This window comes from Aythya ferina (assembly GCF_964211825.1).
Source record: "Aythya ferina genome assembly, chromosome: 2".
Lineage (NCBI taxonomy): Eukaryota > Metazoa > Chordata > Aves > Anseriformes > Anatidae > Aythya > Aythya ferina.
In genome coordinates, this window is record NC_140297.1 from 97,922,076 (window position 1) to 97,936,467 (window position 14,392).

At 40.6% G+C, this 14,392-nt stretch overlaps 1 protein-coding gene across 3 annotated transcripts; it reads right to left on the reverse strand.

The window, feature by feature from the left end:
* Window positions 1–5,250: 5,250 nt before the first annotated feature.
* BLOC1S4 (biogenesis of lysosomal organelles complex 1 subunit 4) lies at window positions 5,251–14,385 on the reverse strand. Of its 3 annotated transcripts, XM_084507997.1 has the most exons (7): window positions 14,122–14,385; window positions 13,866–13,937; window positions 12,804–12,905; window positions 11,928–12,062; window positions 8,262–8,512; window positions 7,730–8,115; window positions 5,251–5,428 (listed from the first exon to the last, which is right to left on the reverse strand). In XM_084507997.1, exons 1-5 carry the CDS (start codon window positions 14,368–14,370, stop codon window positions 8,417–8,419), a joined length of 654 nt encoding a protein of 217 aa, XP_084364123.1. In that variant the 5' UTR covers window positions 14,371–14,385; the 3' UTR covers window positions 5,251–5,428; window positions 7,730–8,115; window positions 8,262–8,416. The 3 variants fall into 3 exon arrangements, with proteins under 3 accessions (XP_084364123.1, XP_084364122.1, XP_084364121.1); XM_084507996.1 differs by lacking the exon at window positions 7,730–8,115; XM_084507995.1 differs by lacking the exon at window positions 5,251–5,428 and having other exon boundaries at window positions 7,535–8,115.
* Between the last annotated feature and the right edge of the window lie 7 nt (window positions 14,386–14,392).

The following is a 14,392-nucleotide window of genomic DNA, read 5'->3' on the forward strand; positions in this document are numbered from 1 at the left end:
ATGGCAATTTGGAGGAAGTATGTACACTAATAACTAAGAACGTAATCAAATCTTTGAAAATAATGGCAGCGATTAAATAAAAGCCACTGCTAGGGAGAATTGCCAGCTGTAAATCATTAATATGCCTGTACCAGTTTCAGGTAGTATCAAACACACTGAAATCTGAGTGGAAATAAATGGGATTTCCCATTTGCTTTATGATATATCAGAACAACCCCAACTGTGTTCTTGTTTAATTACTGAATGATTCCTTTATACAAAGAAAATAGTATGATGGCACTGGCATTATCCACTAGTGGGCACTAGGAACTGTTTTCCAGAACCAGAAATGCCCTGACACAATCAGACATGGGTCCAGCACTCTGGCTCCTATAGCAACACCTCCTAGATGTTTCTGGAAAAGATGCGGAAAAAAAAAAAAAAAAAGAAAAACATATAGTGTGGATTGCAGTTATTTTTAATTCTTCCCTCTTTTTGCTAGAAGGAAAAAGTATGGGGACACACTTCCCAGGGGAGTGCACACACATCTGAGGAGCACAGCTGAGGACTCATCTCCATTGTGGATTTCAGCCTGAGGATTTTGGGGTACATATGATGAAACAGCCAGCCAGGCTGTGCAGGTCCCCAGCTGCTTGGAGGCACGTTCAGACACAGCAAGGGAGGCCTGAGATGAACCTTTTTACCTGTTCATGCTCTGATGGGCCCAGCTGATGCAAATGCCAGTCATCGTTAATGCTGTGAATCACTAATTCAGTGCATGAATTGGTACGAGTTAGGTACAATTAGGTGTTTGCACAGATGGGGACAGACATATGATGATGTTGTCATGTGTAAGCCCTGCCAAGCTGTGTGTGCCTCTCAGCTTTCTATTAACACAACACCCAGCAGTTAGTTTCTCAGCAAGTCAAGCCACGCATACAAAAAGCTCGTGAGCAGTACTAAATATAACAAATCCGTTCTCCCCAGAGACTCTTAACAAGGGATCCTAGGGCCAGCAGTATTTGTATCAATATGAAGACATCATCTGTGAATAACATCATACTTGGTGACAAGAACCATGAGTGAATGCTAGAATAATGCACCAGGCTACCAATGAAAATAGAAAAATGCATATTGAGGTAAAAGGAAAATGGGGCAAAAATGATGGTAGAGAACATGAAAAAATCCTTCCTGTCCCCAGTTTTTCCAGACTTAGTTGAAATGGCAACACCAGTTTGGGTTCCATAAACAGAGCTGAACACAGTGATCCGGGCTGTGTGGCAGGTCACAACAAATCAACTTCAGCACAGCTGGAGGCATTACTTTTCCTTCAAGGAGAGAAGATGTTCATCTCTGTTTTCTACTTTGGCCACGATTCTGGAGAGAATGGAAAGAACTGAGCTGAAAAGAGCAGCAGCACAAAAGCAAAGCCATTACTCTTTTCTTGGCACTGTGCTGTTATCGGGTGGCTGCATCCATAAAACCCTCACAGAAAAACTGGAGACTGTCACTGCAGAGTAGTCAGTCACTTTAACTTCTTCCTACACGCAGCAAGACAAAAGCAGTGCATGATTAATCACCACCAACAATCTTAGTGGCTGGATTCAAAGCAAAGGCTTTGGAGACAAAATGTGGGGATACTATTGTCTGGTGGAGAGTGTGGCGCAGAAGAAAGACAGCACCATCCCTGGCTGACATTCTTGAGGCTCAGTCCTCGACCCTCTAGGTATCTGTGAGCATGAGCGCACACAAATCTCATCAGAGCCAGGCCATGAAATGCCCACTTCAGCTCCAGGATATTACAGAAACACAGAATGGTTGAGCTACCAACCTGAGGAGAACACTCCCAATTGTTTTCAATTAGCTCCAAGCAGGAGGAGGAAGATGATACAGGACAACCTCTGTCAGACATGTCACTTCCCACCTCTGCTTGGGGTCCTTTCCCTGCACAGTGCCATGGAGAAGGGCATGGAGGCCTGCTGCTCCGTGAGGGGAGAGCAGGGGAGAGCTCATCCTCAGGGAGCGGGGTACAGAGGGGTTATGGTGCAGAGGCAGAGGAGATGGTGCTCTGAAAGAGCTCTGGCACCAGAAATGGTCTGAGGACATTCAGAAGGAAGAAGGTTTCTGTCAGTGCTGCAAAGTGTTAGCTCTCCCCTCCAAGGCTCATGTGGCCTGCACAGTGCCTGGAAGATGTTTATGGGCTTTCTGCTTCCTCATTGTACCTCAGGCTAGGTTAAACTGAACTCATTTTTAGGACTGCTGCTCTGTGGCTGTGACAAAAGCCAAGGGCCAGCCCCAATGAGCACAAACGCACACAGGGATTGGTCGACTAGGCCGGCTGCTGGCCTCCTGTAGCGGTACATCCCTATGTATATAAACAGAGCCACAACAAATGCACTGTCAGCACTCACAGCCAACCCACCGACTTCACAGCATCCGTGGTTTTGCCTACTTGTCCTGGTTTGGCCAACTACTCCTTTTCGTACCAGATCCACTTACACCTTTGTTTTGGCAAAACCATCACTCAACCTACTGGAATCATCTGCTTAATGTCCATATATTTAGCTCTTACACTAAAATACCCTTCTATCCGAACTGCTTTATGAGTCAAGAAGCCAATTTGAGCAGTTACTCATGAATGAGATCACACAGTTATGATGGGTCCTGAAAACATCAGTTTATACGATAAGAAGCAGATAAGAAAGCACATCCAATACTGGGCAGAGGTAGAGGAGAAACAAACAACAGAGCAGAGAATGTTATTGTGGCACTGTTTAAACCTTTGATTTGCTTGTGCCTTGAATTACATAGACAGTGCTGGTTTTCTTATCTCAAAAGGGTAGAGCAGAAGTGGTAAAAAGATCAGAGACGAGCAACAAAAGGCATGGAAGCTCCACACAAACCCACCAATCTTCTTCAGTCAGGGAAAGAGATCATGCAAAGGGAAGTTAGACATTTATGAGATGATCAACACAGATGGGTGTTAAATCCCACAGGTGGGGATTAAAGGAAGTGTTCGGAAAAAGTAATATAGGATTTACCATATTAAATATTATTAATTAAAGTATTTAATAATTTTATCTTTAATAGATAATAATTTATAACTATTAGATTTTATCAATTGTCATATTATGTGTATTTACCACTCTCAGTGAAAAAGAGTGTTTTCTTATGTTCAGACAGAATTTCATTTTTTATTTTGTTCCCATTGCATCTTGTTGTACCAGTGGACACTGCTGAAGTGTCTCTGTTCTTCACTCCCCTGCATCTGGTATTTATATACCATGATAAGGTCCTCCCGATCCTTCTGTCCCCAGACTGAACAGTCCCAGCTCCCTCAGCCTCTCCTCATGAAATGCTCCAAAATCTTTCTGGCCCTGCACTGGACTCATTCCAGTACATCCACACCATTTTTGTACTGGGGAGCCCAGTAAAAACTTACCATGAGGCAAAGAAGGCATTGAGTACCTTGTCCTGTCCCATGTCACCAGGGCTCTGCTGCATCCAGCAGTAGATCCACACTCTCCCTCGTGCTGTTTGTGCACCCGTAGAGTCCCTCCTTGCTGCCCTTCACATCCCTTGCCAGATTCACGTTCAGGCCAGTACTGGGTGCTGACTGTCACCTCACTGCTTCGTGCAAAGAGCTCGCAGCCACACTGCGCATCCACTGCGTGCTAACCGCATCCCAGCTGATTTTCCTGAGGCAACGCTTCCCTGGCATGCCTGCCTTGTGCTCCCCGTCCCTTGGCTGCAGAAACACAGCTAAATCCAGGAAAAGTCAGGCTAATAAATCCCGGAGGAAAACACGACACGAGATAGTTGTTTGATGACACTGTTTAGAGCATTTTTTAATCGTTTTTCCTGCTGCTGCCTCCCCTCTTCCCCTCCCTGAAGAGCTCGTGCTGCTGTGGGACTGGCAGCAGTGGGCCCTGAGGAAAAAAAAATAAAAATTAAGCTCCTAAACTGCAAACAAGTAGCAAAATCACGTGTGTATTTCAGGTCCACTCTGGATTTTCATTTGTACTTCCCCAGCTCAGGGACCTTGCCCTTGGCTGTTTATGCTTTCGGAGGCTCTGGCCCACAGCTTTACCTCTTGGCATTTGCCTTGGCTGCTCTACTCAGTAAACTGTTTTCTGCTTCGTCCACTTCTACAGAATGGTCTCACCATTCCTATTTTTTTTCCTTGTTTTCGTATGATTCAGTCTGAACTAGCTTTTCTGCCAGTTTGCAGCTCTCTGCAAACCTTTCACATTCTGAGAAACCTTTCATGTTCAGAGAAATGTTTCAGGTGCACATCAGTTGTAGCGAGCTCTGATTTACAGTCACAGTATTGTGGGGATTTTGGCTACTGCTTTTTTTTTTTTTCTTATACTTTCTTATCCTTTCCCTTCCCCTCCCTTCCCCTTTTCTTTTTTTCTTCATTTACATATGCTGTTTTCCATATATCCTTTTTATAAAGATAGTATTCAAGCTCCTGGATGGATAATGTTTCACCAAAGACACATGATTATGCCATTTTAATGTCTTTTTATTCTATTAAATAATCCATCAAACAATGTACAGTCAGTAATAAAGTTGGCCAAAATTAAAAGATGTTTTTAGTCTTTAATGTGAATTTTGGACAGGATACTATGGTTTTCCTATGTATCCATTCATCTTTTATAAAGACATTATTTCAGTTTTTCTTTCTCAAACTGTAGAACTGTTTTTGTTTTGTTTTGTTTTGTTTTTTCCATTTCTTCTTCTGTGCTTGTTAGTTAGCAAGTTTAATACACTGATCATAATGAATAATTTGAATTCATGGTTTTGTATTGCAAAACTATAAAAATGACTAACATTAAAAGTTTGTGACGAGATACCCTCAAGCAAGAAGGTAAAGAAAACACCGTACCTCTCCAAGATGGGCTGGAGGCTGCAGCACCGCCTTGAGGCCGTACTAACACCCATGGGCTCAGAGCCGAACCAGCAGCAGCACGACACAGTGGGCACTCAGGTGTCACGGCAGAGCCTGCCACATTCACCAAACTCCTCGATCCCCTCTGCACTTCTACAAGCCTGTGGGTCTCCACAGCTGAAAACTTTTCAGTCCTGATGATTCAGCTGCAGTGGCTAAAAAGATTACCGACCCAAGCCACGGAAACACCAGCTTCTTTGACCATAGCCAAACCCAGCAGGGATCTTGGTTTTTCAAGGCAGGGCACACAGGAAATTCTTGGTATCAGTTCCAAGACTAGATTTTATTTTTCTTCCACAAAAAAAACCAAGAAAGTATAAAAGTGTCATAATTTATTTATTTTTCTTAAGGTAACCTGGCAACATTTACAAATTCCAGATGTAAAGTGCTCTTCATAGACGCAGATGCAAGTTATCTTGCTCTTCTAATTCTGGAAGGTGTTTTCACACAGGATCGCTCTCTGAATCTCAGGATCTGAGCATTTGGAAACAGTTCCTGTGCATGACAGAATCCAAATTAAACTTCCTACTAATTTCTTACCATTGTAGGTAAAACTACTTAAGCTTGAAGGTTATTGTCAGCAGAAGCCATGCACTGCTATCAGTTTTGATAACATCAGTGCAATCCAATGCATCTTTAAATCTTAAAACTCAATTTATTAATTGTCTAGATAAATCATCAAATCCGCTTCTTTTCATGGCAGTAATTTCCTTAGACTTTATAGCACCTGCAGTGGTGTTGCTCAAGTGTGGAACAAAATATGCATGCCCCAAGATAATGAATTACTAGTGTCAGTCTTTATCTGCCTTCTGCAGGCACAGTTTATCATGTAAGTAAATATTTAGTTAAGGCAGATTGCGTTGATTTTTGTCCAAGAGCTATGAGAAATGCGGAGCTCTGACATTCAACCCATCCTGTGTATCTTGTGGATGCAGCTTTTATTATATCTGAACACGCCTCTTACAGCATGCAGATATATTTTAACAAGTCACAGTACTACTTTCAAATAGAAACCCAATCCATACCTAACTATAAAGATATAAAAACTTTTAGCATTCTCTCTTCTGGGATAGGTTAACATTTTGTGTGAGAGAAGAAAAGTAAGATTTGGGTGTAGACGATTCTGTTGCTGTTTAACATCAGCTTGTTTCATACACTTGATAACCAACTTTTAGCAACTCAGCTCATTAAACGTGTTGTTTTAAATCAGTCCTATATGAAGAACTCTTCATGTTAAAACTAGGTAACATATTGCTATTGTTACTGGCTTCGGATCTTGAAACCCAGGCAACAGGAGAAAGATAAACAGTGTACAGAAAATTATAAATATCAAGCTTAATTCATAATATAGCTAATACTGGTTTCACAGTAATACAAGGTAACAATGGCAGACAGAATAAAGGATTTGAAACTATAAGCTTTCTTTACTGAGTGTGAGCTCTTGGGTTTTACATTATTCCTGCTTGATGAGAGTTACCATGAGCGAAGAGACAAGCAAGGTAGTACGCATCAACCCACTCAATACCAGAGTGAATGCGTGGATCTTGTTAGTATTATAAAAATGCATCAATTTATTAAACTCTGTAATACTATGGTCTCAGATCAGCTGTGACCTTGTTATTCTGTACCATATATATATAAAAAAGCCACAGCTTAGGTATCATCAGTACTTTTATAGAATCACAGAATAGCTTGGGTTAGAAGGGACCTTAAAGCCCAACCAGCTCCAACCCCCTGCCATGGGCAGGGACACCTCCCACCAGACCAGGTTGCCCAAAGCCCCATCCAACCTGGGAGCACTGCATGTTATAGCATTTCTTTAGTGAATCTTCAATGCTCTGTCCATTATTGTCAGAATTAAAAATATTCTGGAGCATTTACAACATACAAACTATGAGTCATGGGAATTGCATTGTTTCTGTTTATGGCGTTCTTTGAAAATAAATTATGTTTTCCATGGAACTGTTTTAACGTAAAAGCCCACTTCAGTTCTTCCTCCTTGTATTTGTCAATGAATTCATTCAGCTCCATTCAGTAATGGGAAAAGTTATTTGAGCAGTTGATCCATTAGTTAGAAAGCGGTTCTAAAATTAAGAGGTTTTGTACCATCAGTATCAGTGTGCTTGAGTATTTGGTGTGCTTAAGAATATGTGACTGCAGCCTTATGTTTTTACACTAAGTTATAGGCACACCATTTCTTTAGATTTCACTGAGAAGGACTAATAAGCCTTTCTTATTCTGACATAAACGGAAAGGTACCCTGCCTTTTGGAAAGGCAACTGCTGCTGCAATGGAACATCTACAGCGAAATGCTTAGGTATTGAAGAAAGTAAGGAGTGGTGAGAGTGTGGGGTGTTCCTCTTCATAGATATCCGTCTGCTCTTTCCTGTGTGTTCCCATGTAAGTGTATGTTCTAGACTCTACAGTGAAGTTCAGGTATTGATTTTATATTAAAACCGTTTTTAGAGCCTAATGATTTTAAGAATGTAACAAGTAATGATTAACAACTGCTAGATGTTACAGCAGGCTGTAACAAAAAGGTTCTCAGAAACAACTGTGCAGTTCAGGACCCTCAGGTGTGATGCAAAAGTACACCAGGTGTTAGATAGCCATTAGTTTATTGACATTTCACTCCCACTCCAGTCAGCACAAGCAGCACCAGTCACTGCACAGAGGTTTGAAAGGGAGAAGTGTAAGGTCAGGGCAGGTGTCCTACAAAGGCTCAGCCCAGGGATAGCCCTGCCTCAGTTTACACACTTTTTCTTTCTGACAGCAGATCATATATACCATGCCCACCTGACTCCACATCGATCAACACAACGCTGCAGGAATTAGAAGGTATGGCCACAGTGACCTGCTGGTCATCAGCAAGGGTGGAATGTCGTGTTGTGAACTGCTACAGGATCCCACACGCCAAGCCATGTCCTTGACTCCTCGCCAGTCTTCCGAGTCCTCCCCTTGCCACCTGCACATCCTGCTGCGGTGCGCTTGTCTACACGCAGTGCAGGGACCAAGTTCCAAAACTTACAGTGATTTTATGCATAGAGCTTTTCTTTCACCTCAGTCAGTATATTTAAAAAAAAAAAAGACGTCCTTGAGGTACGGCTATTTACATTTGCAGCAGCACAGATACTGAAGTGTTAAAAGATATATAATATAAAAGTATGTTTCCTATTATTTCCCTATAAAAAAAACAAAAACAAAAACAAAAACAAACAAAAACAAAAAAACACAACCCTGCTGTAGAAGTTCATTTCCCAATATAATCTGAAAATGTATACTGTGTTTTAGGAAGACTTTTCGAAGAATATTCACAAACAAAGATTACCTGAAAACACTGCCTGAAGGAAGACAATGAGAATCAGAATGGCAATATGCCATTAATAACGCTCAGAAATGCAGCTGTTTTGAGGTTAGCATTTCTTTTGTTCACTTGGCTTTCTCTATTCTGGCTGATTAATTCCAATCCCGGAACAAAAATTGTCAATAAGGTGCTTCATTAAGACACGGAAAATAGTCTTCAGTCTTGAAGAGGACTGGAGGTTCATAGGGGGTCTGTTGTCGCGAGGAAGACGATTTCTGCAAATTAGATAAAGTTTATTTTTCACCTCCTTAAAAATCCAAGTTTCAGAACAAAACCCACAGAGCTAAAATGCAAAACAAAAAGGAGTTTTAACAGCATATCCCCTTCGTCAGGTGACCTTAAACCACAGCTCAGATGGGTCTAGCATATTCTTTATGTTACCGAAGAAAACTGGCTTTGGCTTTTGCCATTCTATCACCTGAACAGACTCAGTCTTGCAAAAATGTAAGTATGCCAGCTTTGCAGGAGCCAAACATGTAAGGGTCAAGGCACTGTAATCTTTGTCTGCCCAAACCCACAAACCTTTACCCTTCCTCCTCCAGCCTTTTGAGTTCTCCTCAGCCACTCCTTCTGTGTTCTCATTTATTTAGCTAAAAAAAGTCTATATGAAAACAAACCTAGCAGATGTTTCTTTCAAGAAGGTTGCTGCTCCTGCTGAGCTTCTTCAGTAAGTATATATGTTAGAATATATGTACTATGACATGCTGTTAAAATAATAGAGTAGTAAATTTGGAATTTTCAGGAAGAGTGTATACACTCCTAAATATTATTTGTACATTATTTTGCTATACCAAACGTCTCCCGTAGGTGGACAACAGCAGGGACCACTACCGACTATCACATCGTGCATTTAAGTAATATTGCACTGCAGCATAGAGCCATTGTATGATTTCGGTACATGCCATTAAACAGATGGCTTGAGGCCAAGATCTCATTCATTAAAAATTCCTATGGACTCATGAAGAAATTCTGATAAACTTTTGCAGAGCTCTCAGTCAGTTTGTCTGCAGAGTTCTTCACGCACTTTTTTTGCCTGTCTGAAACGGGGAAATTAGAAAGTCTTCACTAATAATAAAGTGAAAAGCAAACCAGTAGTATACATGGAGTTTGGGATGCACCAAATGAGGATGTAACTAAGTGTACCCATGAAACATTTACGTGGAATTTTTCCAGTATTCAGTTAAGGTGTATACTTGTACTCCATATGAAAAAAAGTACCTATTATCCTGTTTATACGCAAATCTATTAAAAACAAGCTTGAATTTCACAAATTGTTGGTTTAGGGTATTTAAATGATATTTGTCTATAACTTTATGATGCCACTTGTTTCTCTGAAATAAGCTTTGTTTTGCTTTTTATACAGCAATAGCATATATGGAAAAAATATATATAAACCAAGGTTAAAACTATCAATAGGAGATATTACCAAAGTTTTCTATTTGAGAAATTTTGCCAAATATAGGAACAATCTTCAAAATCAAAGTTCCCTTTTAAAATAACATTTCTCGTCCTGTACTGATCTACAAGAAAACACCCTGTAAGCAAGAAAAATGGGTCACAGGTGTTCTGCAGCTTATGACTCTGATTTAAGTTGCATTTGCATGTGTGCAGGGAGGGGCTGATTTAAATCCAGTGAAGAAATTCATAGGCAGGCACAGTACCCACAGTTGCCTAAGAACACGTTTACAAATTTTTGCAGCTGCTTAGCAGACATTTTAACCTTTTGAGTGTCTACATCCTTAGTGCTATTAGAAGCCTGTACTTTACATTGCCTGGCATTAACAAGGGAAGAACTTGGGGCAAAATCTGAAAGTGAGATTACAAATACACAGCTGAAGAAATACAGAATATACCCTTTCCGTAGAGAAACGGACATTCAAATGAGAAGAGCGTGAGGGGACTTGATCTAATGGAAGTTTTTGCAGGAAACTGTGAACTAACAGCCATGATGAAAAATCATGACACCGATTCCTTCTTTTCCAAAGGGCGAGTGTATTGTGTAAGCTAGCTAAACATCAGGCATGAGGAAAAATCTCTATATGCATTTTCATTCATGCAGAAGTGTGTTTACTAATGAAAATAAATATTTTCCTACATGATACTCAGCTCACTGTGGAACAGTCACCTAGCTTTTATTTACTTTATCAATTAACACCAGTCAGTTCTGAGTGTTGATTATATTCCTATCCATTCCCAAACCACAAAACCATTGGATGTGACAGGTTCTGCTTGCTGACTCTTTCAAAGACTTTCCACCCTATTGATTGTGGAAAAAAATAAGCTGACGAAGCCTTCCCACGCAACAGCAAAAAACAAAACAAAACAAAACAAAACACTATGAGAACTCTCAAGCTTCTCAGCTGAAGATTTTACTTTTATGGAAAATACTGTTGAATATTTTTCAAGGCTGAAGTTTAAGGCTACTAGGCTCCTAGCTACAACTGCCATTGTTTTTTTTGTTTGTTTGTTTGATTTTTTTTTGGTAATTGGCCTATAAATAGCAGCTTTGATTTTTTTATTTTTTTTTATTTTTTTTTTTTTTTAAGGGAGTGGGGAGGGCTGTTTTTCTAAAAGAAGAAATAAGCAACATCACCCTGAACTTACACGCAAAAAAAACTACGGAGGAACTGGAAGTTAACTAACTTTAAGATTACACAGAAAATAGCACAGGAAAAGTTTTCCTGAACCAAGTCTTACCAACACAATACATATTCTATTTAGAGCTATTTTTCTCTGCTACCACACAGTTACAGTATGTAACACAAACACCGCAACAGTCACAAATACCTTCCTCTCCCCCTCTGCAAACCTGCTTTATTTCAGCATTCTCCCCAGCATTACGAGACGGAGACCTGAGCTAGTGCAGCAATACTGGGTGCTGACAAAACGCAAGGAGGAGCACTTGTGCGTGGTGTATTAGCAGGTGATGCAAAGAAGCATCAGGTGTTCATATGAGAGCCAGAAAATTTTCTTTTTTAATCCAAAATTTATTTTAAAACTAGTGCATAGTGCCAGTTTTTAAGACTAGATAGGGAATCTCCTTGAAACATACTAGAGAGAGCACTTCACATCATCTGAAGTGGAAAAAGTCCACGTGTAGTCATGAAGAAAGGTAGAAATAAATCACACCCCTCTTACCAAGTTTTAAGAAGGTGCTAACACAATTACTGAACTGCATAGATTGGGTATAAATAGAACCTTTATTTTAAAAATACTGTGTAGCACAGCTTTTACTTCCTTTTTTAGATAATATTTTGTCAGTGATTATATTAATGCAGTATAATCCTTTAACAGGCTGTACAGGCTCTTTCTACCTGCTTTCATATTATCAGAGATGCTTTAATAAAGGCTTGGTCATTCTTTACTTGATTTGGACCAATTCATGTTCCCTTCTACACATATTCAAACTACCTTTGGAATGCAACTCAAAACCTTTTAAGAATTCGTGATTTTTTGAGTGTTTGTTTTGCTTTTTTTTTTTTTTTTAATTAAGTCTGAGAACTTCACGATAGTGTTAATAAAGTACTGCATTTAAATACAGTTATATTTGTAACAAATTTACAATTATTTTAATAATCCTCTCCGGTAAACAGAACTAAGCTGGACACATACTAACAAAAGCTTACTTACGTTAAGGAAGGATGGCATGCTGATTGTGTGCAAGATTTTCTTGAATGTGCTTGGGAAAGCTCCGAGGTCTGTTTCTGCCTTTATGACCCGTTCTTCCATTCCAGCCACACAGTTTCCAATCATCTTCACAAAGGCCTATTGGAAAATAAATGGATAAATAAGCACAACTTTTTCACTAATAGATAGAAACAGGGCTTTGTATTACACGACAGCAGTAACAGTACTGCTACTACAATGAGAAGTAAAAACAAAACAAAACAAAAAAACTCTGTACATTATTTCCTTCTACCTACAAGCCCAATTTATTGCTAAAAAGTATTTAGGAGATACTTAGCAGCCCGCAAAAACAGGTTAAATCTAATAAAACAATTATTGTTCCTCTTCCTATTTGTTTTTCAAATAACTGATTTAGACTTATTAGGATTTAGATTTTTATCTGCTTTTCTAACTGAAAGTGGGATCAAGAATCTGGATCACTTAGAATTCTAAAGTTTTACCAGAAATCAATAGCTGCCTCCTTTTAGTCTAAAAATAGCTCTGAAGACAGTACTGCTATCAAAATAACGCTATCAATAACAAAAAGAAGAAAAAGTGGTACTATTGCTTTCCGAAAAGAGGATGGTTGCCTTGCTTCGAGCAGCAAATTTAGGAACAAAAAGGCATTTTGTTTTTAGAACGTCAACAGTCTCTGGAAATTCCTCATGAACTGTTTTCTCTTCATCACTCTGAGGTAAGAGAGCTGGATTGGACACTGAAGAACAAGAAGGAAATCTGAGCCTACTCCATGTTCATGCACGTGCACGTGATTATAGCGTATCATTGATTCTTTCCTCCTGCTGAGAAACGGAATGCACGTAGAAGATGGCAAGCACATACCTCTAGGTTGTCAATCTTCTTGTATACCTGTCTCATTTCTGTAGCTTTTGTGTAAATTTCAGGTATGCTTTCATTGATGACTTGGGAGGAATCGCTTCTAATCTAAAGAAGATTCCAACAGATAATAGAAAGAGATTAATAAAACAAAATATTATGTACCAGGTTTCACTTCTGAAGCTAGAATTGTGTTCCAATTACACTTATCAAAACTAACAGATTAAAAACACTAAATCAAAACTAATTATCTAGCTTCTTTGTACAGTTTAGCATGTACCTTTGAACAAAATTTATTTTGCAGAGGAAAATACTTAATTTTATAGTTATATTAAAAGCAGGCTGCTGTAACCTTATCAGAATTAAGATAGAAGACATACCGGAGAATCAAATGTATTAAACTGAAGTTCTAACTTCAGTTTTACTACTTGTGTGTTTCCTCATCTTTACAAAAAAAAAAAAAAAAAAAAAAAAAAGATTTTGTGGCCTTGTACTGATATAATAAAAAACATAATTAGGTTGCCCTTAGATTACAGCTGCAGGACCATGTGTGCTGTGCTTTCAAAGGCAGCCTGTATACTGGTGCCATTGTACATGGGCATTTCATGGAGTTCCCCCTTCTCCTCTCATGGGGATGCAAAAACAAAGCTGTCTTTCTGACAAAATGGTAAGAACAGGTCTGCCCTAAACTCGTGTCTAGTTTTGGGAGTCTGGCAATTCCAACCAGATGCTTTAATCATTAAAACCATGTAAAATGCCTGTACGTATATTAAAGGGGGATGAATATCACATTGTCTTTTTAAGTGTCTGTCACTGTACTATCCAAAAATGAGATTCCATGTATGTACACCTACAAATGTATGCAAAAGCAGTTATATAGCTATATGTGAATCTTGTTTTGCTCATGCATGGAGGATCAGTAGTTTTCATCCATGAATTATCAACCAAAACAAGTTTTCTCCCCAGTGACTTACCGTACGGGAGCCCACAGGCCAACACCAAAGGCTGCTTCCCTTCTGCCCCATACTTCAAAACCCAAACCCCATACCGAAACCCAGCACCACGCACCATGTCCAGCATCCCCACGAACTCATCCACCCTGGTCAGCAGCTCGTCCAGGCTCCTCTCCAGGCTCTCCACCTGCCAAAACACGGTTAAGTTTAAGAGATGGGGGGGCGGGGGGGAAGAGGCTACGTCCCGCCTGGCCCAGAAAGGAACAAACAACAAAAAAAAGAGGCGTTGGGACGATGCAACGGCTCCCCAAAATAAATAAATAAGCGGATAAATAAACGAAATGAAGGCGCTGCGGGTCGCCGCCCCCCACCTGCTCGCTGAAGGCGCTGCGGTCGACGAGCAGGTAGGCGGCGTAGGCGGCGGCGGTGGCGCTGAGCGACGCCTCCAGGGCGTCCCCCTCCTCGTCCTCCTGCTCGCCGAGCCCGGAGGCGTTGCTGTGGCTCTGGGAGACGTGCCCGCTGTCCCCGTTACCCCCGCTGGGGCCCGGCCCGGCCCCGTCGCCGTCCCCCGGTGCCGCCGCCATGCCGCCGCTGCCCGTCCCGTCAGGCGGCGCCGCCATTACGCGAGGGAGGAGGCGCCGC